General features: G+C 37.5%; 2 protein-coding genes across 2 annotated transcripts in view; both read right to left on the reverse strand.

The window, feature by feature from the left end:
- Window positions 1-1,091: 1,091 nt before the first annotated feature.
- LOC127172296 (CD209 antigen-like protein C) overlaps window positions 1,092-24,456 on the reverse strand; it is a 42,536-nt gene continuing 19,171 nt past the window's right edge. The window contains exons 2-6 of the mRNA XM_051121544.1: window positions 2,341-2,453; window positions 1,866-2,264; window positions 1,639-1,766; window positions 1,397-1,503; window positions 1,092-1,305 (exon numbers count right to left, since the gene is read on the reverse strand). Of these exons, the coding sequence (XP_050977501.1) occupies window positions 1,179-1,305; window positions 1,397-1,503; window positions 1,639-1,766; window positions 1,866-2,264; window positions 2,341-2,431 (852 nt within the window). The 5' untranslated portion in view covers window positions 2,432-2,453 and the 3' untranslated portion in view covers window positions 1,092-1,178. The remainder of the gene's footprint in view (window positions 1,306-1,396; window positions 1,504-1,638; window positions 1,767-1,865; window positions 2,265-2,340; window positions 2,454-24,456) is intronic.
- LOC127172295 (C-type lectin domain family 10 member A-like) lies at window positions 21,447-23,349 on the reverse strand. The gene is made up of 5 exons (XM_051121543.1): window positions 23,029-23,349; window positions 22,592-22,948; window positions 22,299-22,426; window positions 21,971-22,077; window positions 21,447-21,859 (listed from the first exon to the last, which is right to left on the reverse strand). Exons 1-5 carry the CDS (start codon window positions 23,171-23,173, stop codon window positions 21,730-21,732), a joined length of 867 nt encoding a protein of 288 aa, XP_050977500.1. The 5' UTR covers window positions 23,174-23,349; the 3' UTR covers window positions 21,447-21,729.

The following is a 24,456-nucleotide window of genomic DNA, read 5'->3' on the forward strand; positions in this document are numbered from 1 at the left end:
GTATGTGTAATTTCACGGTGTCTTCAGGGAAAATTTGATCCCTGCCGGGTGACAGGCTGATAAATAGCAACGAAGAAAACAGTGCCCTCCTGAAACAGAAAATAAGCTCTGCTTTCTGTTTGTATGAATCCTGAGGAGGACGGGAAGTCACCGCAGTCACAAACCACTGACTCCGTGAGTGCTGCCTATTCCTTTTGTCTTCTGCACCGGCGCTACGTGAACACGTATTCCCAATACTACATAGACCTGATTTCTTGCATAGAAGCTCGTTTTCCTGCTTCTATTTTAGGATTATGGGCCAAGGTGCCTTCTTGCCTGATATGTTTTTTAATCGTATTATTACATCATAGCCCCTGGCATGTTAACACTAATGTGAATCTATATGATATGTAAGAGATAGTTAAAATTATTGTATAATCTTACCTGCAAGGCCCCGCTAAGAAAAAATAATCCATTAAACGTTCAGGAAAATCTGCCTAGCAACAAGAAGACGACTACAGTGTAAAGTTTTTGTATACAACAGGCTAAAATTAATTTTCTTCCTAAACTCCTCTGAGGTCAAAAAATATATTATATAAAAAAATACATTTTTATGTTTCACACAGAAGATTTAATACTTTCTCTGAAAAAAAAAAAAAAGTATTAGAAAAAAACAGCCTTACTTCAGCAGCTAAATTATTTAAAATAAAACCAGCCCCAATTAATCTGACAAAGACTTATGTGATTCAGTACGATGTCCAAACAATTAGACTTTCCTGCCCATCACCTTCATTTTTAATGTGATTATTCTCACAAAGAGACGAAGGAGCCTCTTTAAGTACAAGAATATCTCATCTTCTTTGTGAAAAGGCAATTGTTGGCTTCCCTGTTAAAGTGAATTAGCTGAGGGAGTTTCATCTTTACAGAGTGAGGTGTAAATCTTTTATGCTCAAACTATGACAAAAAAGAGGCTCTCAGCAGCCTTACACAGTTCCTCTCTGAGTGTGTCAAGTGCTGCGCTTTAGGGAACAGTGCTGGGACTGACTTTATTTAGCCTGGGAGTAAGATGACAAATGTGATACACATGTAAGTTAATCATTCTAAGGCTTTAATAACAAATTTACTGTTGCATTATGATGGGTTACTGGACAGACAAAAATGTTAAATGTCAAAATGGTTGTCTCTTATTACAGAACCATTCAAAAAATGTTCCTCTCACAAATGCATTTAAAAGTGTAGTTACATGGATAATCATACCACCATAACGTGTAAGTCATAGCACAGTTCTCTTTTCTATGTCCATTGGGCTGTCCAGACTGCCAGAACCTGGAATTACAGATCAGATGTTCAGTGCTGCTTTGTGTGATATCAGATTCAATTATTAAATAATAATCTGCTAAATTCAGTGATTTCTCACTCAGAGGTCGGTGTGCTGCCATCAACCCATTTCCATCTGCCCTCCACACCAGTGTCAGTCAAACCAATCCAGAATGGATTATTACCAGAAATCTCCTTAACAAAATTCTGACAAGTTGGGAAAAAAAAGAAAACCACAGTAACAGTATATTTACAAATTTCAGTATTAATATATTTGTATTCAAATTCTACCTGACCTTTTCATATAGCAATAAACCACCACACACAGTATGTTTCACTCACTTGTTTTTCTCTGTTGTTTATGATGATCAGATCTGCTCCTCTCTGCATGCAGTATCTTCTGCTTTCAGCCCAGTTCTTCTTCACCGAGGAAATTAAGTAACATCCGGATCGGTAAAATTTCCATCCATCTGGTAACGCAATCGGATAAACTATTAGCTCTTATTTGTATTTCCGACAAAAATAAAAAAATAAAAAATCTTTCTATCACTAAATATTTGTGCAATTACCCATTCCATTAAAACACTTCAACAGTTCATGTTTCTCTTGAATTAACCCTTCATTTATTTGATTTAGGTTGGTCATGTTAGTTAGTAATTGGACATGCTCTTCTGTAAGGCTGGGAATTTTGATTAGTAGCTGGTCTCTCTCTTCTGTGAGGTTGGTGATCTTGGTTAGTAGCTGGTCTTTCTCTTCTGTGAAGTTGGTCATCTTGCTTAGTAGCTGGTTTCCCTCTTCTGTTAGGTTGGTGATCTTTGTTAGTAGCTGGTGTGTCTCTTCTGTGCAGTTTGTGTTGTTTGTATGGATGTGGACACACAGCACAATGACTGCAGTCAGCAGAAGAACACACAGCAGCACCAAACACACTACAGCTGCTCTGGAGCTTCTGATCTTCACTGAATCACTTCCTGAACAAAGATATGATGTGAAATGACTGAACGTGCAAACTGCAACGTTTTTAATCAAAGAAATGACTGTGATTACCTGTTTTCTGTAGTGGGTGGTGTGTGTCTGTCTCTGTCCTGAAGTCATGATCTCTCACACAATCTGCACTCTCATAGATAACCACCGTCATCTCCACTCTCTCAGACTCAGTCCTGATCAAATCGTCATAAACAGCATCAGACATTTCTGCTCTTTTAAAAGCCAGTCATGTTAATTTGCTAATGCTAATCATTGTTCTCTTCACATTGGCTGTTCTCATTCGGGTTTGGCATGAGGTGCTAAAACCTCATATGCTATATGTGATCTCTTACTGAAAGGTAGGAAGCCCGCCCATTTTTTTTTTTCGTTTTCTATTTTTTGACCAAATCAAGCTATACAATACCAGTCTTCTTATTTCTAATTGATTACTGTGCTTTTGCTCTCCTACTACAGCAATACAGTGAAGAGGGGACAGAAAATAACTGGAGAGAGAAGGGAATGAAACAGGGATTCTGTACCTCATAGTATCACATACTAAATACAGCAGTTTTGTTGCACAGTCATACATTTGCACATCACTGCCGTGAAGCTAAATCTGCTATTTGATTCTGTTTTTAACACCTATATATTAAAACAACAGTATGAAACTGCACTGATGTTTGACACCATGTGACATCCAAAAAAAATAAAAGTTTTTCTTAAATAATTTTTAAATGTTAAATGCAGTTAAAGGTAGTATGTTAATTAAAGGCACACTGTTTGAGCCTCCTGTGTTGACATCCTCAATGTTGCAGATAATGTAAAAATGTTACATACAAATAAAATGAGGTTCAGTCTGTGGTGACTGAGTCTAATGAAGTACCATTAACATACACAATCAGCCTAAAGGCTCTTGTACAGCAACTTACACCAATGTTGAATGTTGTTTCCTGTCCATGTTGCACTGTAAAAAAAAAAAAAAAAAAAAAAAAAACTTAAAAAAGTTGTTTCAACTTAAAAAAGTAAGTGTTCGTGCTGTCTTAAAATTTTAAGTATACTCAACTCAAATATCCACGTTTTCAGGTAATACAACTTAACATTTCATGTTGACCACACTAAAAAATTTAAGGCAGCATGAAGACATAAAAAACACTTAAAAACTTTTTTAAGTTGTTTTTTTACAGTGTGGTGGTTTGCTGATTCTATTTTAAACACCAGTTAAAACAGCAACATGAAACTGATGTGAAGTCAAAGTACGAGTCTCAAAAAAGTGACATTTGTGCCACTTTAACACTGTATAGCTGACATCTATCATGTTTATAACTTATTTTGATCAGCAATGATTTGATTGTAAAACATGAATATATAAGAGAAATTGTGTATTTCATGTTCTGTTGACCATTTATTTAATTGTTCTTTACCATTTTTAATCACCTTTATATTATTATTAGTGCTCTCAACTTGTTTGTATGGATGTGGACACAGCACTATGACTGCAGTCAGCAGAAGAACACACAGCAGCACTAAACACACTACAGCTGCTCTGGAGCTTCTGATCTTCACTGAATCACTTCCTAAACACCACAGACATGATGTTAAATAACTGAACTTGCATTATTCAGTGTTTTATAGAAATGAATGTAATCACCTGTGTGCTGAAGTGATTGGTGTGTGTTTGTCTTTGTCCTGTCATGATCTTTCACACAATCTGCACTCTCATAGATGACCACCGTCATCTCCACTCTCTGTTTCCTTAGTCTCAGTCCTGATCACATCATCAAAAATATCATCACACATTTCTGCTCAATCACAGTCATACACTAGCTGTGCTAATGTTGAAAAATTTACTGTGTTCATTTCTATACTACTTAGCTGCTCTTCTCCTGTCTACTTTCATCCCCAGTTAGATTGAAACAGCTAAACAGAAGTGATTCAAGGTTAAAGTTTAAATTATGGTTGCAGAGAGAGCTCAGCGTGCTGCTAATGAAAAACACATGCAAACACAAACATCCTGATCATACAATTCCTTAGCTTTTTTTGAAGTTATAAGCTGACGAAATACACAATTAACTGTGAAATGTTATTATTACATTGTATAACTGTGAAACTGTGTAAGCTCGCTAACTTTCTTTTACAACTTCCCTTATGAAAATTGACCACATGTTTTGCTATAAATGGAACCAAAAAACCATGGTTAGTAAAGTTAAACCATGGTAACCACAAATGCTGCACAAACCACAGTTTGACCATGGTATTTGTACAACTTTATCAAAACGTGTCAGCATACTACAATATAACAGGTTTAATAACTTTTTCTTTAACACAATTTTAACAAAAAGAACAATACATTTAAATATAACAAAGCAATACACAAAACATGTAGAAAGTAAACAAACGTTTCAGACTGATTAAAGTGCAAAATAATTAAGAACAACAGGTAAGACTTTACAATAAGGTTTCATTAGTCAACTTTAGTTAATGCATTAACATTAACAATGAGCAATAGCTACATTTGTTATTGCTACAGAAGTTATTATTCTTGGTGTAAAAAATGTCAGCTTGGGTTAATTAAATAATACAGTTATACCTCTTGATATTAACAACATGTAATTAAATATTAATATTAACTAACATTATTATGTTTAGAAATTTTTTTTACTGGCAGTTTATGTTAAATAATGAATGAATACACTGATGTTGCTGGTGTGTGTTTGTCTCAGTCCTGACGTCATGATTCAATAAGGTCTGGCTGCAGACATGCACCTGCACTCTCAAACACCTGCACTCTCAGACTCCTGCACTTCTGCAAGTGAGGTCATTTGCAGTCTGTTTTATTTTTTACTTTATTTTATATATTTATTATTTTTTTAAATGAATCTCTCAACATTTTACAACAGTAGCCACATGGTGAAGACAAGAAAAAATAAACTAAATTACAATGTCACTCGCAATCACCATTTGCACTCTCAGCTACCTGCGACGTCACTTGCAATCCACACAAATCGTGCATGTTGCCAATAGAGACAAGACGCTGTGGCCGTTAAACAATTAAAACTAATTTAGCATAACGTACAGGGTCCTGCAAGTCATCTGTAGGAGATAAAAACAAAACCCGCAAATCCGTGGCCACAGAACAGCAGAATATGAACGAATATGAATATGAAGAAGAATATGAACAAGAGAATATGAAGTCTCTCGTTAAGTGTTTTCCTCCCATAGACAACCACTAACTTTTAATATGGCTTAATGTATTAAGATGCAATTAAAAGATCAAATTCGATATACAGTTTATTAATATAATGTACTGTATATGTAGGCTATATAGTGTTTTTCTTTGCAAAACGTGGCATAATGTGGCATAACGGATTAAGATGATAAAGACTAAACTCAATATGCTCCTATTCATTATTAAAACAACTACACACAAGCAGGTGAGCCCAGAATAAAGAATAATCTCTACAGCTCTTTTATGTAATTGTCTTTTGTTTATATTGGTTTTCTACGGGAGGAAAACGTCTATTTAACGCATTGTGTTCTGGGCTCATCTGCTTGGCTATACAGAGTTGGTCCTTTTAATATCACATAATGCCTTTCTTATGGCGCGTTCATATCTGCTGGTATATCGTTTGACAACAGTAAGGTTTATATTGAATTTGGTCTTTATCATCTTAGTCCGTTTTGCCACATTAAGCGTTTGCTGGGAAAGTATAAAAGTGAAAGTTTGCGTATTGTGTTCATGGCCATATGCTTGCCTTGAAGTACATTACACGGATCTTGTTTTTATCTCCTACAGATGACTTGCAGGACCCTGTACATTATGCTATAAAATTAGTTTTAATCGTTTAACGACCACAGCGTCTTGTCTCTATTGGCAACATGCACCATTTGTGTGGATTGCAAGTGACGTCGCAGGTAGCAGAGAGTGCACATCACTTCCGGAAGTGCAGTTGTCTGAGAGTGCACATTGTCATAAATATCATGAGACATTTCTGCTCAATTACAGTTATACACTAGCTGTGCTAATGTTGAATGATTTTCTTTAGTTTTTTTTTTTTTTTTTTTTACTACAGTTTTAGTTGCTATTCTTTCTGTTTTAATATGTTAGAATGAAACATCAGAACAGAGCTGATCAGAGGTCAAAGCTTGAAGTCTACAAGGATGTGATCCTCAAGTACAAGATCCTCAAGCTTCTATGCCACTTCAACACTTTATAGTGGCCATATATCTGGGCAGTTAAAATATTACATTAATGAACATTATTTTTTTTACAGGAAACTTAGATGTATAAGAGAAATTGTGTTTCATATGCTGTTGACCTTTTTTTTACATTTTGAACATAATTTTAGCTCAGCAGGCATCATACTTGCCAACTTTGTAAATGGTTATGAAGAAAAACTGGGTATCACACATTGGACTTTTACTTCATGCAGAACTCAACAAACTGAATTAAACACCTCACTGCAATATGTGTTCTACAATCGCCTCAAAATATGTTTATATCTGATATATGTTTGATATTCTCCAACTGGATGGAACCAAAGTCTGTGCAATATAGCCACACTATGCAATTTTCTGCGAAATCAACTCCAATTGCCCAAAATCTGCTTTCGGCAATTAGCATTGATTCTTGCAGACTACAAATTTAGAGCAAAAATCTGGGCAAAAGTTGTGTTGTGTATTCCAGCCTTAAGGTATTTCGCCTGAAAACAAGTCCAAGTCCAGGTTCAGATTTATTCATTAAACTTTAACAGTAGTTAAATGATTGAATTCAGACTATTTGTACACGTTTTTAATTAGCACGTCTTTCAATGATGCAAAATTCTCCCAAACCTTCAATACATTTGGTGTACACTTTATGTACATTAGTTTCTCTGTATGGCTGTTACGATCTGGTCGGTGAGCTGCGGACCGCTCACCACCAGATGTCACTCTCACCTTCTGTACACACTCAGACTGTTGCACTACACCCCAGACTCCATTTCCCATCAGCCACTGCTCTTATCATTCGCACCAATCACGGACTGTATAAAAGCCCCGGTCTTCCAGTCACTCACCGCCGAGTATTGAACTGTTTCACATTCATACAAAGCGTTTCCCTGTGTCTAGTTTTTCTTGTTTTGCCCTGTTGTCTAGTTTAGTCTGTCTATCTGCCTGCCTACCGGATCTATCGCCTGTCTGACCATTCTCCTGCCTAGCCCTCGTACGGATAACGTTTGCCGCTGGACTGACCCTCGCTCGCTTAAGGACTACTCTTCGTCTTACCGTCTATGTACCCGTCTGCTGTTGTTTGACCCTGCCTGCCTTTGACCATGACTATGTCTCGTCAATATAATAAAAGTTTGCACATGGATCCACTTGTCTCCCGCCCGTTCGTTACAGAGTCACGTCTTGTCTGACCGCCCAGAGTCCCGTCACGTCTCGTCTACCTGTCCAGAACCTCACCACGTCTCGTCTGACCGCCCAGAGTCAAGTAACGTCTCATCTGACAGCCCAGAGTCGAGTCACACGCAGCCTGACCTTCCAGAGTCTCGTCAGGTCAAGTCTGCCATCCCAAGGTCACGGCCCGTCATGATGGCCAACGTGCTGGACCCGCCACTGGTGTCGGTGCGGTCAGTCAGCCTCCCAGTAGTATTAGCGCATTCTAAACCCACCAGCAAAGAGACCCTGCCACCCGCCGCTGCTCTTCCCTTAATGGCAGTTGCCATGTGGTGTGTGTGGGCTGCACACTGTGCTCCTGAGGTCACGCCCGTTCCCAAGTCAGCTCCTGAGGTCACGCCTGTTCTCAAGTCAGCTCCTGAGGTCACGCCTGTTCCCAAGTCAGCCTCTGAGCTCCCGTCTGATCACAAGCTTGCGCCAGAGCTCCCGTCTGATCACAAGCCTGCTCCAGAGCTCCCGTCTGATCACAAGCCTGCTTCAGAGGTCCCGTCTGGTCTCAAGTCTGCTCCAGAGGCCTTCCCCATCGGAGAAGCTGCGCCAGTGCCTCCAGAGGTGTCGGCACTTGCCGTAGAACCTCTTATGGAGGGGGCGTTAACCACCAAACTCTCTACTTCTCCTCTCATTCTGTCTGCCTCCTCTGTCACTGTTCTCCCCAGGTCCCAGTCCATGACGCAGCCTCCTGTTCCGCTCCAGAGGGTGGCTGCGCCTCCTGTCCCGCCCCGGAGGGCGACTGCGCCCCCTGTTCCGCCCCGGAGGGCTGCGGTACCTCCTGCTCTGCCTCCTGTCCCGCCCTGGAGGACCGTTCCGCCTCCTGCTCTGCCCCGGAGGGCCGCTCCGCCTACTGCGGCGCCTTCTGCTCAGCCTCCGGCTCCGCCTTGGAGAGCTCTAGCGTCACCTGCTCTGCGTCCAGCTCCGCCCTGGAGGGCTCCTGGGCCTCCTGCTCTGCCTCCGGCTCCGCCCTGGAGGGCTCCTGTGCCCTCTGCTCCGCCTCCGGCACCTCCCTGGAGGGCTCCTGTGCCTTCTGCACCACCTCCAGCCCTTGCCCTGTCTCACCCCCGCCCCACCGCTCCCCTGGACTATGGTTCGTTTGTAGCGTCTGGAAGCCGCTCTTTGGGGGGGGGCTATGTTACTATCTGGTCGGTGAGCTGCGGACCGCTCACCACCAGATGTCACTCTCACCTTCTGTACACACTCAGACTGTTGCACTACACCCCAGACTCCATTTCCCATCAGCCACTGCTCTTATCATTCGCACCAATCACGGACTGTATAAAAGCCCCGGTCTTCCAGTCACTCACCGCCGAGTATTGAACTGTTTCACATTCATACAAAGCGTTTCCCTGTGTCTAGTTTTTCTTGTTTTGCCCTGTTGTCTAGTTTAGTCTGTCTATCTGCCTGCCTACCGGATCTATCGCCTGTCTGACCATTCTCCTGCCTAGCCCTCGTACGGATAACGTTTGCCGCTGGACTGACCCTCGCTCGCTTAAGGACTACTCTTCGTCTTACCGTCTATGTACCCGTCTGCTGTTGTTTGACCCTGCCTGCCTTTGACCATGACTATGTCTCGTCAATATAATAAAAGTTTGCACATGGATCCACTTGTCTCCCGCCCGTTCGTTACAATGGCGTTCCCTTGCGTTGTACTGTACTGTATATTTTGCATGTTGCATTGCACCCCTGCACAAACACATGTTTGAACCCACTCTAAAAATTCAGCTATAGTCCTGAAAATTTAAGGGAGTGATTTTGGTTTCATAACTAAGCTTTGTGTGAACGCAGCTATCAGATGAAAACACAGCAGCTGCAAACTCAATTTTGCTTCTGTTCGTCCTGTATATTTATTCATATTAAAGCTGTTCTGAAGGTCGTCATCACTAATGGCACATGTGTCTTCAATTCTTGACATGCTAATCAGAGTTTTACTATTTATAAAACAGAATCCCCAATGTACATATATATTTGATATTAGAAACACTTTTAATTGCTTAATGGCAGTTACATGACTCAGAGTAAGATGGCAGGAATTACAAATGTGTATGTTAAGCACTTCAATGCTTTAATAGTAAAAAAATAATCTACAATATAATGAATAACTAGTCAAAAATCCTAAATGACAAAATGATTCTTTCTTTAAGTGATTAAGCATTACATATACAACTATTTCAACATTTTCTTCTCACAGATCCATTTAAAATCATTGTTACATGGATAGTCATGCCACCCTGATGAATAAGACACAGCGCAATTCTCATTTATGTTTCCATCGGGCTGTCCAGACGTCCAAAACCTGCATTAACAAATCAGCATTAGATGTTCAGTGCTGCTTTCTGTGTGATATGATACTGACTTTGAGAATCATTTATTAAACAACAATCCCTTAAATTCAGTGTTTTCTCACCCAGAGGTCAGTGTGCTGCCACCAACCCATTTCCATACGCCCTCCACATCAATGTCAGTCAGTCCAATCCAGACTCTAGCACTACCTGCCATTTTGTCAACAAAATTCTAAAAAACATTTGTATCAAAATTGACAAATTTAAGGTGATCTCTTCTTACGTAGTACAAAACATCACACACACACATTGGTTTCCATGTTTTATGGAGACATTTCATAGGCGTAATGATTGTTATACTGTGCAAACAGTATTTTACCTCTACTCATATGCCAATATACAGGTATTACCAGACACACATACACTCGTCTATCACTCACTTGTTCCTCTCTGTTGTTTATGATGATCAGATCTGCTCCTTTTTCTGTACAGTATCTTCTGCTCTCAGTCCAGCTCTTCCTCTCAGATGAAATGTTGTAAAAACTAAAGTTATAGTATAACCATCCATCTGTAAACACAAACAGTTCAAATATTAGCTGTTTATCCATATTCACACAAATATAAATGTAATAATAATAATAATAATAATAATAATTACACAACCTATTTTTTTATAATTTAATAATATAGTTTTTCCTTCTAAATACTGAATGTTTGTATAGTGCCATTCATGATTACCCATTCCATCAAAACACTTCAACAGTTCATTTTTCTCTTGATTTAAGTAGTAAATGTGGTAACGCTTTAGATTACAACCCGCAAAGAACTACGTAAGTAAACTGAATTTACGGTGTATGTTTCTGTAATTATAGTGTACCTATAAAGAACGTACATGTAGGTATAAGGGAACAAAATGTTATATTTGGGTAATAAAGGGATAACAAACCAGATATTCAACCTGCAAAGAACTACATAAGTATACTGAATTTACGGTGTATGTTTCTGTAATTATAGTGTACCTATTAAAGAACGTACATGTAGGTATAAGGGACCAATATGTTACGTTTTGGTAATAGAGAGTAACAACCAGATATACAACCTGCAAAGAACTGCGTAAGTAAACTAAAGTTACGGTCAATGTTTCGTATTTATATTGTACCTACGTGTAAGTATAAGGGAACAATAGGTTACGTTTGGGTAATAAGGGGGTAGCAAACAGCTATGCAAATAATTTATAATGGATTAATTTAAAAAAAACTTAACAGGTACCTGTTCTATTAAATCGTAAGTTTGGTGTATCTATACGTAAGCTTTTTAAAATTACTGGGAAATTGTACTCTTGTTCCATGTAGTTACAGGGTAATTGTGCCCTCTGCGGGCTGTAAATTAAAGTGGCGATTGTTCCCCTCTTGTTCAACGAAGTTACAGGGTTGGTACATATAACAACGCGACGTAAAATGTGGTTCTACAAAATGTACATTTATTTACATTTTTACAAACATTAAATGTACAATACTGACATATTTACATCATCTAAACATTTAACGTTTACTTAATATGAAATTATAACATTTCATTCTGTTCTGTGTGATTTCTGTTGCCAGCTCGTTTCCAAGAATAGGTCTACATAATGTTATCATGACTACACGTTAAACCCTTAAAATAAATAATATTTCTGCAATCGTTTAATCATTCATGTAATATTAACTTCGTTTGCCGTGGTGGAACACAAAGGCGTTTTCTCTAACATGTTGTGACTAACAATAGAACCATAAAATACACCGAACACGCATCATAATTACAAATTAAACCATTTTATTTGTGTGCTGTAACCCAGATCTTGAGAATCCATACGATTTGCGAGGACCAGAACCAAATTCAAGGCTTTGTCCGGCGATCTTCATCTCCATCTCTAGCAGCGAGTCCAGCAGCAACAGCCATAAACCCGTGCTAAAGTGCATTTGCGACAGGAAAATCGGACGTTCATTGGCTCTCGCCTGCATTCGTCACAAATCAGCATTAGATTACGACATGCCGTGTTTCTGGTGAGATGTGTTGGAATGACGCGCGGGCGCCTTCGAGGAGTGGATAAGGACAATAATCTGGATAATATTTTCAGCGATTAACAGTTTAAATTCTGCTCTCATCCTACTGCACCTCAAACCTACTGTATTCCGCCAGAGAGGACTGCGGCTGCAAACGCATCGTTATTTGGATTACTTTTTGTATGGCTGTTGACATTTTTGCAATAAATAAATGATTGTGATTGCACTTTCCTGTTTTTTATATTTTTATTACTGTTCAGTCATAGTTAACGTTAGGTTTAGAGGTAGAAGTGGGATTAGCGACTATAAAAAATATTTTTAGATATATTTTCAGATTGTGTGTTTATGTATTGTACCTACCCTGTAACTTCGTTGAACAAGAGGGGAACAATCGCCACTTTAATTTACAACCCGCAGAGGGCACAATTACCCTGTAACTACATGGAACAAGAGTATAATTTCCCAGTAATTTTAAAAAGCTTACGTATAGATACACCAAACTTACGATTTAATAGAACAGGTACCTGTTAAGTTTTTTTTAAATTAATCCATTATAAATTATTTGTATATCTGTTTTCTACCCCGTTATTACCCAAACGTAACATATTGCTCCCTTATACTTACACGTAGGTACAATATAAATACGAAACATACAGTGTAACTTCCGTTTACTTGCGCAGTTCTTTGCAGGTTGTATATCTGGTTTGTTATCCCCTTATTACCCAAATATAACATATTGGTCCCTTATACCTACATGTACGTTCTTTATAGGTACACTATAATTACAGAAACATACACCGTAAATTCAGTTTACTTACGTAGTTCTTTGCGGGTTGTAATCTAAAGCGTTACCGTAAATGTAGTTAGTGGTAGTTAGTAGCTGGTCTCTCTCATCTGTGAAGTTGGTAGTGTTGTTTAATAACAGGTTTCTCTCATCTGTGAAGTTGGTAGTGTTGGTTAATAGCAGGTTTCGGTCTTCTGTGAAGTTTGTATCACTGGTTAGTAGCTGTTTTGTCTCTTCTGTGCAGTTTGTGTTGTTTGCATGGATGTGGACACACTGCACTATAACTGCAGTCAGCAGAAGAACACACAGCAGCACCAAACACACTACAGCTGCTCTGGAGCTTCTGATCCTCACACAATCACTTCCTGAACAACATAGACATGATGTTAAATGACTGAACATGTGCAAACATCAACATTTAAAGCAAAGAAATGACTGTGATTACCTGTTTGCTGTAGTGGTTGGTGTGTGTTTGTCTCTGTCCTGAAGTCATGATCTCTCACACAATCTGTACTCTCATAGATAACCACCGTCATCTCCACTCTCTCAGACTCAGTCCTGATTGCGTCATCATAAACAGCATCAGACATTTCTTCTCTATTAAAGGCCAGTAATATTAATTTGTGCTAATACTGATCATTGTTCTCTTCACATTGACTGTTCTTCTCTGCTTTCAGTTCGCAGTCAGGTTTGGCATGAGGTGCTAATAGCTCACATACGTGTGTGGTCTCATGTTGAAAGGTCCGCCCATTTTTCCTGTTCTTTATTTTTTGACCAGCTCAAGCTATACAATACCAGTCTTTCCTTTCTAATTGATGCTGCAGACCATTTAAAAATGTTACATACACATAAAATGACAGTTTTTGCTCAGAACAAACCAGTTCCAGGTTCAGTCTGTGGTGACTGAGTCTAATGAAATATCATTAATGTGGACAATCAGCCTAATGGCTCTTGTATAGCGACATATACTAATGTTGAATGTGTTTCCTGAGTCAGTTCTTGTCCATGTTGGTGGTTTGCTGATTCTATTTTAAACACCAGTTAGAACAGCAACATGAAACTGATGTGAAGTCAAAGTGTGAATCTCAAAGTGAGAGTCGTGTCACTTTAACTCTACATAAAGGGCATGTGTCTGGGTAGCTGACATATAACATGTTTAAAAACGTATTATGAATCTATAAGAGAAATTGTGTATTTCTTGTTCTGTTTTCACTATTTTTAATGACCTTTATATTATTATTAGTTCTGTCAACTGATTTAAAATAAATAAATTATCGCATAGTTTTTCTGTAATTAACCACAACCACACCTTTTAACACTTATTAAGACTTAATAAGCTTAATGAAATAACACTTAATGAGCACTTAATAAAATGTAATCACTAATGGCATGTGTGTGCCTTTATTTCATGAAATATAAACAAAGTTTCACTATTTATAAGTGTAATAATCTACTGTATATTTAAAGGGGTCCTATTATCCTTTTTTTACTTTTTGAATTTTAGTCAGTGTGTGGTCTGTTTGGACATATAAAAGATCTACAAAGTTACAAATCTCAAAGTCCACTCCAAAGGGAGATATTTTGTTTGTAAAAAAAAAAAAAAAAAAAAAAAAAAAAAAATCCCTTTTCAAGAACTACAACGAATGGCTCCTTTGGACTACAGCTGTACTGTTGTTTTTCAGGTCTTATTATGTCACAACACGACCCATTAGAATATCACTAAAATAAATCCCGCCTACGGAAATTCGAATGTTTGGGGGGTTGGTAGGGACGAGGTGGGGGATTAGCCTAACCTTAGCTATGCAGCGCAGAGAGACGCTTCTGGGACACTTCAACAAGCCGTGGCACGGCTGGTATAAACACAAGCATTGACTAGAGTGGCGATTAGCTCCGGTGGCCATGTCAGAGCTGTAATGTGCCGATGCTTTTTGAATAGCTAAGGAAATGTAAGCATTGTAATTACTAACTTACAATGTTTTTATTCAACTGTTGTCATGTTAAATACAAATTAAGTCATTAAAAACATTGGCTGCTTTTAGCCTTATGCTAAATTAGCACGATAATATCATGTATCGGTGATCTTGCAGGGACCTCTGGAGCAGACTTGTGAACAGACGTGATCTCTGGGGCAGACTTGGTGACAGACGAGACCTCTGGAGCGTAGTGTGCGGCCCACATACTGAGAATGGTGATCGCCATCACACTGGTAGACATAACGTGACTAGGCTCTGGGAGGCCAGACGAGACCTCTGGCACAAACTTGGTGATAGACGACACCTCTGGAGCAGACCTGGTGACAGACGGGATCTCTGGAGCGTAGTGTGCGGTCCACATACTTAGAATGGTGATCGCCAACACACTGGCAGACATGACGTGACTAGGCTCTGGGAGGTCAGACGAGATTTGACTTGACTCTTGACGATCCGACAGGTCTGGACTGACAGTAGAAATGTGACAGGGCTCTGGGCGGACAGACGAGACGTAACTTGGCTCTGGGCGGACAGACGAGATGTAACTTCGCTCTGGGCCGTCAGACGAGACGTGACTTGGTTTGTGAAGTTCGGCAGTGGCTCAAGGTAGCTGACATAACATGTTTAAAAACTTATTATGAATCTATAAGAGAAATTGTGTATTTCTTGTTCTGTTTTCACTATTTTTAATGACCTTTATATTATTATTAGTTCTGCCAACTGATTTAAAATAAATAAATTATCACACAGTTTTTCTGTAATTAACCACAATCACACCTTTTAACACTTATTAAGACTTAATAAGTTTAATAAAATAACACTTAATAAGCACTTAATAAAATGTAATCACTAATGGCATGTGTGTGCCTTCATTTCATGACATATAAACTTATATAAAAAGTTTCACTATTTATAAGAGTAATAATCTACTGTATATTTAAAGGGGTCCTATTATGCTTTTTCACTTTTTGAATTTTAGTCCATGTGTGGTGTGTCTGTTTGGACATATAAAAGATCTACAAAGTTACAAATCTCAAAGTCCACTCCAAAGGGAGATATTTCATTTCAAAAAATCCCTTTTGAAGAACTACAACGAATGGCTCCTTTGGACTACAGCTGTACTGTTGTTTTTCTTATTATGTCACAACATGGCCCATTAGAATATCATTAAAATAAAGCCCGCCTATACGGAAATTTGAATGGTTGGGGGGTTGGTAGGGACAAGGTGGGAGATTAGCCTAACCTTAGCGATGCGACGCGGAGAGTCACTTCTGGGACACTTCAATGAGCTGTGGCACGGCTAGTATAAACACAAGCATTGACTACTAGAGTGGCGATTAGCTTCGGTGGTCGCGTCAGAGCTGTAACGTGTCAATGCTTTTTGAATAACTAAGGAAATGTAAGCATTATAATTAGTAACTTACAATGTTTTTATTCAACTGTTGTCATGTTAAATACAAATTAAGTCATATTAAAAACATTGTCTGGTTTTAGCCTTATGCAGGAGCTGGTTTTGGGCAATGAAACAAAGTATGTAAATATTTAAATAAATTAGCATGATAATATCATGTATCAGCGATCTTGCAGGCTGACGATAGGACCCAACACTACTGTAAAGTCAACTATACCTTAATATATCCTTAACTATTGTCAGGCATTCACCACAGCCACCTCCATCAGCCAAGTCACCTACAGCACCGCCCACACACCTGAATCTCATTACCACGCCCTATAAATAGACTCTCCTTGCAATTAGTCCTTGTCTGGTCTACCGTTCACTTCCCTTGCACTAGCTCCAGACCTCATGCTACTCAGATTCTCCGGTGTGTGCTTCAACTTCTCTGCTCTTCCCCTCGGACTGCTCAACAAACATCACAACAAGGACTGTCAGATAAGCTACTTAACTGCCATTACCTCCTGCACTCTGTTCATCTTGAAAACTGTTAATAAAACATTCCAGTTACTCTGCTTACTCCTGTCTCTGGTCTCATCCCTGTGCAAACGTGACAACTATAATGGAGCAGACCGAACTTGCTGCTTTGTCAAGGGGTGTGGCAGTACTGAAACACCGTCTAAGCTGTTCACCAACTCACTGGGATAGCTAACCAATCACAACACATTTGGTTTTTTGGAGGGTGGGCCTTCATGAAACCCGGAACTAATCGAGATATTTGTGCCAGGCTGGGGAGAAATCTATTGTAATAATGTAAATTATGTGAAAAATAATGCATTTTTTTAAACCACCAATCATGAGAGCATGTTTTAGTTCACCCCCAAAAGTCTGTAGTCTTCTTGTTAATGGCAGTTACAGGGCTGAGAACAAGATAACAAATATGACAAGTGAGTAAGTTAGTCACTTCAAAGCTTTATTAATAAAAAATTAGCCTACATATTTTGTTGCAAAAATGGTAAACAACAAAATGATTTTGCTCTTTAAGTGATTCTGGGTGTTTATGTTCAGAATAACTTTGCATTATATCTAATAAAATAATTTCAAAATATTTTCTCACAGATACATCTCAAAACTAAATGACAAGGATAGTCATTCCACCCTGATGAACGAGACACAACACAGTTCTCTCTTCCATTTCCATTGGGCTCTCCAGACTTCCAGAACCTAAAAACAGATCAGTATTAGATGTTCAGTGCTGCTTTTTGTGTGATATGATACTGACTGTGATAATCATTTACTACATAATAATCAGTTCAGTGATTTCTCACCCAGAGGTCGGTGTGCTGCCATCAACCCATTTCCATGTTCCCTCTACATCAGTGTCAGTGAGACCAATCCAGGATTCAGAAATACCATATTTGTTCATAATAAATTTCTGATAACATAACAATAACAAATTTGCATCATAAGTTGATCTCATCTCAGATCTCTCTCTCTCTCTCTCTGTCTCTCATACACACACACATGCACAAATAGTTCAAAAGTTTACATACTACACACTTGATTCTTAATACTGTTTTGTTACCTAAATGATCCACAGCTGTTTTTTTGTTTAGTAATAGTTCAAAAGGAAACACGGTGCATTCAGAATGGAAGAATTTGAAGAGCAGTACTAAATAAAAAAAAAACATGATATTTAGGCAAAATAAGAAAAATGTATACATTTTCATTCTATTCAAAAGTTTTCACCCCTTAATGCATCGTGTTTCCTTCTGGAGAATCAGTGAGCATTTGAACCTTCTGTAATAGTTGCATATGAGTTCTTCAGTTGTCCACGGTGTGAAAAGATGGATCTCAAAATCATACAGTCATTGTTGGAAAGGGTTCAAATACACTATAAAGCTGAAAAAACAAATAATTTGAAGGCCCGGAAGGATTTTTCTGAAGAACAACAGGCAGTTTTTAGTCAGTGTGTGGTGTGTATCTTTGGGCATAAAAAAGAGATCTACAAAGTCCACTCCAAAGGGATATATTTTGTTTTTAAAAATTCTCTTTTCAAGAACTACAACGAACATCTCCTTTGGACTACAGCATTTGTTTTCCACATGCAATGGTGTCACAATGCGGTCCATTAAAATATCATTAAAATAAATCCCACTTACGGAAATTCGAACTGATGGGGGGGTGGGGGATTAACCTAACTTTAGCAATGCAGCGCAGAGAACCACTTCAACGAGTACAAACACAAGCATTGATTAGAGTGGCCGCTTCAGAGCAGTAACGCGCCACAGACGTGTGCAGTGTGTGGTAAGAGATTTATTCATCATACAGTGTAGATAGCTTCACTTACAACACAAGTGTTTTTTGAAATGCATAAACTTGCACTAGAATAGGCTAGGCTAATCAGTGATGATGTTCTTTGATAATGTTAATGTTAGGCTGCTTTTAGTCTTATGCTGGAGCTGGTTTCGGGCAATGAAACTAAGTATGTAAAGTATTTAAATAAATTAGCACAATAATATCATGTATCGCAATCTCACAGACTGAGGATAGGACCCAGCACTACTGTAGCGTATTATTTACTGACCCTCCATGCATGACCCTCCTAGGTTTATATGACTTCCTTCTTTAAGATAAATGCAATCGGAGTTAACTTATATTACAAATTATGCTGCCACTCCCAAGCTTTAAAACGGCATAGATTTCTCTTCATCAGTCTAACTCAAGTCAATAAAGTGCGTCCATCCACAATAAAAAGTGCATCACACAGCTCCGTGAGCATAATAGGACCCCTTTAACTGTTCATGACAAACAAGGGACTCATGAACAGCTATCACTAAACAAAACAACAACAACAACAACAAAAAAAACAACAGGGTTAAACACATTTAAAACAGCAACATGAAACTGATGTGAAGTCTAAGTGTGAATCTCAAATAAAGTGACTGATAAAAATTATTTTGTGGTGAAGTAAATAATACAGAAAAACAAATGTCATTTCTACATGAAATAATTTAGTTCAGGCAAGAATTACAAAACAAAAGAGTAAATTCAATAGTATTACTCAATATAAGCTTATAGAATTTAAAGTTTGAATTTCTAAGTATATTTTACTTGGAATTGTTTGTTATTTTTACAAAGATTGTTTAAGTAAATATCAAAGTCATGATACTGTTGCTCCCAACATGCACTTGGGCATGAATAATTAATAAGGTAAATATTTTTCGCTGTTTTCAAGATGTATATACACTGTTTTATGGTTGCTTTTGTTGTTAGGTTTAGTAACTTGCTGTTTTGTGAGTGCATTATACTAAAAATGACCCATTTATACTCAAACATTCACTGATTGTACCGTTGTGTATGTGTATCATGTGCCAAGTATTGAGGCCACTGTGTTCATTTAGTTAGTAAATACACTGAGTCAACATATAACCTTGAAAAGAATAAGGTGCTGTCTACATGTACATATGTTGTGATTGTAAGTGAACCACATGCTTTAATAGCATGCTGTTTTCCAGTGCTACTTTGATTGAGTAAATGTTATAAACCGTGACTGAGTGAAATGTACTTTAGTATTGCAGATTTAACTCAAAATAATTAAGTAGAAAATACTCATCAAACTCTAACTGGCTACATTAAATTTACTTATTTCCTTTGCTAATTTTACCTAACTTAGTTAAGTGTATTTGTACCCTTTTCAACAATGACAGTGCTTTAAGAATTGAGGAATTTGAAGATCAGGGTATCTGAACTTATGTTGTCTTCTGGGAAACATGTAAGTATCTTCTGAAGGGCAGTACTACATTAAAAAAAATAAAATAACAAATGATATTTAGATAAAATAAGAAAAAATTTACACATCTTCATTTTGTTCAAAAGTTTACAACCCCATGCATTGTTTTTCATTCTGGAGCATCAGTGAGCATTTAAACCTTCTGTAATAGTTGCATACGAGTCTCTCAGTTGTCCTCAGTGTGAAAGGATGGATCTCAAAATCATACAGTCATTGCTGGAAGGGTTCAAAACACACAAACACAAAACACAAAAATGCTAAAAAAACAAAAACAAAACAAAAAAAATTCTGAAGAACAGCGGGCAGTTTAACAGTTCCGGACAAATAAGGGACTTATGAACAATTATACAATTTTTGGATCATTCAGGTAACAACACACTATTAAGAATCAAGTATATGCAATCTTTTGAACGGAACAACAACTATTTTCTCTTGTGCACTACATGTAAACATATTTTATGTGAAATATCTCATTCAGGTCAGTACTAAATAAAAAATAACATGCATTTTGTATAATCCCTCTTATTTTGACAAAATAATTAACATTTTGCAGATTCTGCAAGGTGTACAGTATGTAAACTTTTGACCTCAACTGTATGTTGGGTTTCCATTGTTTAATATAATTTATAAGCCTTTTTCCTCATGGAGACCAAAAATGTCCCCATGAGATCACAAAAGTTGTGTATTACTATCCTTTTGTCCCCACAACATACCGGGACCACACACACACACACACACTTGCTCATCTTCATTGTTTATGATGATCAGATCTGCTCCTCTCTCTGTACAGTATCTTCTGCTCTCAGTCCAGCTCTTTCACTCATCTTCAATCTGCAAACTGCAACGTTTTTTTTTTTTTTTTTTTTAAGAAATTAATGTGATTACCTGTTTGCCGTAATGGTTGGTTTGCCTTAAAGTCATGATCTCTTGCACAGTCTGCACTCTCATAGATGTCCACAAATATCTCCACTCTCTCTCTCTTTATTCCATCAGACTCAATCCTGATCACATTGTCATAAATATCATGAGACATTTCTGCTCAATTGCAGTCATACATTAGCTGTGCTTTATGATTTTCCTGTGTTGTTCTCTTTAAAATTTTGGCTGTTTTTCTCTCTGCCTTATTTAGTTAAAATGAAACCACAAAACAGAACTGATCAGAGGTTAAAGCTTGATGTCTACAAGGATGTGATCCTCAAGTGCAAGATCCTCAAGCTTCAACGCCACGTTAAACAGTTTATAGTGGCCATATCTAAATAGTTGAAATATTACATCAATATACTTTTTTTCTTCAACATACTGTACTGTATATTTTGCATTGCACCCTTGCACAAACACAGGTTAAGTGAATGTGCTCTAAAATGTAGCTGTAGTCCTGAAAATTTAAGGGAGTGACTTCGATTTCATAACTGAAATTTGTGTGAACGCAGCCATCAAATGAAAAAACAGCAGCTCCAAACTCACTTTTGCTTCTGTTGGTCCTGTATATTTATTCATATTCATATAAATGCTGCTCTGAAGGACATTATCACTAATGGTACATGTGTCTTTAATTCCTAACATGCTAATCAGAGTTTTAATATTTATAAGAAAAAATGGTCAATGTGCATGCATATTTGACATTAGAAACACTTTTTTAATTGCTTAATGGCAGTTACATGACTCAGAGTAAGAAGGCAGGTTTTAGAAATGTGTATGTTAGCCACTTCAAAGCTTTAATAGTAAAAAATAGTCTACAATATAATGAATGTTAGTGATTAAGCTTTACATATAAAACTATTTTAAAATTTTCTTCTCACAGATCCATTGAAAAGCTTTGTTACATGGATAGTCATACCACCCCGATGGATAAGACACAGTGCAATTCTCACTTTTTTTTCCATTGGGTTCTCCAGACTTCCACAACCTGCATTAACAGATCAGCATTAGATGTTCAGTGCTGCTTTCTGTGTAATATGATAATGACTTTGAGAATCATTTATTAAACAATAATCCCTTAAATTCAGTGATTTCTCACCCAGCGGTCAGTGTGCTGCCATCAACCCATTTCCATAAGCCATCCTCATCAATGTCAGTCAATCCAATCCAGACACCAGCACTACCTGCCATTTTGTCAACAAAATTCTGAAAAACATTTGTATCAAAATTGACAAATTTAAGGTGATCTCTTCTTACGTAGTAAAAAAAAAACAAAAAAAACACCACACACACATGCTGGTTTCCATGTTTTATAGAGACATTTCATAGGCGTAATGATTGTTATACTGTGCAAACAGTATTTTACCTCTTCTCATATACCAATATACAGGTATTACCAGACACACATACACTCGTCTATCACTCACTTGTTCCTCTCTGTTGTTTATGATGATCAGATCTGCTCCTTTTTCTGTACAGTATCTTCTGCTCTCAGTCCAGCTCTTCCTCTCAGATGAAATGTTGTAAAAACTAAAGTTGTAGTATAACCATCCATCTGTAAACACAAACAGTTCAAATATTAGCTGTTTATCCATATTCACACAAATGTAAATGTAAAAATAATAATAATAATTACACAACCTATTTTTTTTTAAATAATTTAATCATATAGTTTATCCTTTCAAATACTGAATGTTTGTATAGTGCCATTCATGATTACCCATTCCATCAAAACACTTCCACAGTTCATTTTTCTCTTGATTTAACTGTTTGTTTAATAGAATAAGGCTGCTGTTGGTAGTTAGTAGCTGATCTCTCTTATCTGTGAAGTTGGTAGTGTTGTTTAATAACAGGTTTCTCTCATCTGTGAAGTTGGTAGTGTTGGTTAATAGCAGGTTTCGGTCTTCTGTGAAGTTTGTATCACTGGTTAATAGCTGTTTTGTCTCTTCTGTGCAGTTTGTGTTGTTTGTATGGATGTGGACACACAGCACTATGACTGCAGTCAGCAGAAGAACACACAGCAGCACCAAACACACTACAGCTGCTCTGGAGTTTATGATCTTCACACAATCACTTCCTGAACAACATAGACATGATGTTAAATGACTGAACATGTGCAAACTGCAACATTTTTATCAAAGAAATGAATGTGATTACCTGTTTGCTGTAGTGGTTGGTGTGTGTTTGTCTCTGTTCTGAAGTCATGATCTCTCGCACAGTCTGCACTCTCATAGATAGCCACCATCATCTCCACTCTCTCAGACTCAGTCCTGATCACTTCATCATAAACAGCATCAGACATTTCTTCTTTATTAAAGGCCAGTAATATTAATTTGTGTTAATGCTAATCATTGTTCTCTTCACATTGACTGTTCTTCTCTGCTTTCAGTTCTCAGTCAGGTTTGGCATGAGGCGCTAAAAGCTCACATACGTCTGTGGTCTCATATTGAAAGGTCCGCCCATTTTTCCTGTTCTTTATTTTTTGAGCAGCTCAAGCTATACAATACTAGTCTTTTTATTTCTAATTGATTTATGTGCTTTTGCTTTCTTACTACAGAGATACAGTGAAGAGGTGAATGATTCTGTTCCTCATAGTGTCACATACTACATAAAGTACTGCAGTTTTGTTGCGCAGTCATACATTTGCACATCATTGCACAGCAAATAAAGCTGCTATTTGTTCCTGTTTTTAACACCTGTATTAAAACAACAGAATGAAACTGCTTGAAACAAGAAACAAGGTTTGACACCATGTGACATCGAACTCTTTAGTGCCAAAAAAAGTTTGTCAGTTGTCTGTTCTCGCGAGAAAAGTGACTTTCCTCTGTGCTTCCGCATCACTTCTCACAGAAACTTTAGAAGAGATGCTTTAAAAGATCTCTAAAATAATTTTTGAATATTACATGCAGCTAAAGCTTAACTGAAGGCATGCTATTTGAGCTTCCTGAGTTTTTGCTCAGAATTAACCAATATGTAAAACAGGTTCCAGGTTCAGTCTGTGGTGATTGAGTCTATTGAAATATCATTAACATGTATAGCAACATATACTAATGTTGAATGTTTCCTGAGTCGTTTCCTGTCCATGTTGGTGGTTTGCTGATTCTATTTTAAACACCAGCTAAAACAGCAACATGAAACTGATGTGAAGTCAAAGTGTGAATCTCAAAGTGACAGTCGTGCCACTTTAACTCTACATAGAGGGCATGTATTTGGGTAGCTGACATATAACATGTTTAAAAACTTATTTTTATCAACAAAGTTTGTCGGTAAAACATGAATCTATAAGAGAAATTGTGTATTTCTTGTTCTGTTTTCACTATTTTTAATGACCTTTATATTATTATTAGTTCTGCCAACTGATTTAAAATAAATAAATAACCGCACAGTTTTTCTGTAATTAACCACAGTCACACCTTTTAACACTTGTCATGACTTAATAAGCTTAATAAAATAACACTTAATAAGCACTTAATAAAATGTAATCACTAATGGCATGTGTGTGCCTTCATTTCATGACATGACAAAGTTTCACTATTTATAAGTGTAATAATCTACTGTATATTTAAATGGGTCCTATTATGCTTT

The sequence above is a fragment of the Labeo rohita genome, chromosome 10 (genome assembly GCF_022985175.1).
Source record: "Labeo rohita strain BAU-BD-2019 chromosome 10, IGBB_LRoh.1.0, whole genome shotgun sequence".
Classification (NCBI taxonomy): Eukaryota; Metazoa; Chordata; class Actinopteri; order Cypriniformes; family Cyprinidae; genus Labeo; species Labeo rohita.

What these genes read in the sequence shown, in the direction of transcription:
- LOC127172295 (XM_051121543.1), bottom strand. Translation starts at nt 23,173, where the DNA reads ATGTCTGATGCTGTTTATGATGAAGTGATCAGGACTGAGTCTGAGAGA. An exon ending in CCAACCACTACAGCAAACAG is followed by an intron (nt 22,949 to 23,028) that starts GTAATCACATTC and finishes TATGTTGTTCAG; the next exon opens with GAAGTGATTGTGTGAAGATC. An exon ending in TAAACAACAGAGAGGAACAA is followed by an intron (nt 22,078 to 22,298) that starts GTGAGTGATAGA and finishes AATGTTTTTCAG; the next exon opens with AATTTTGTTGACAAAATGGC.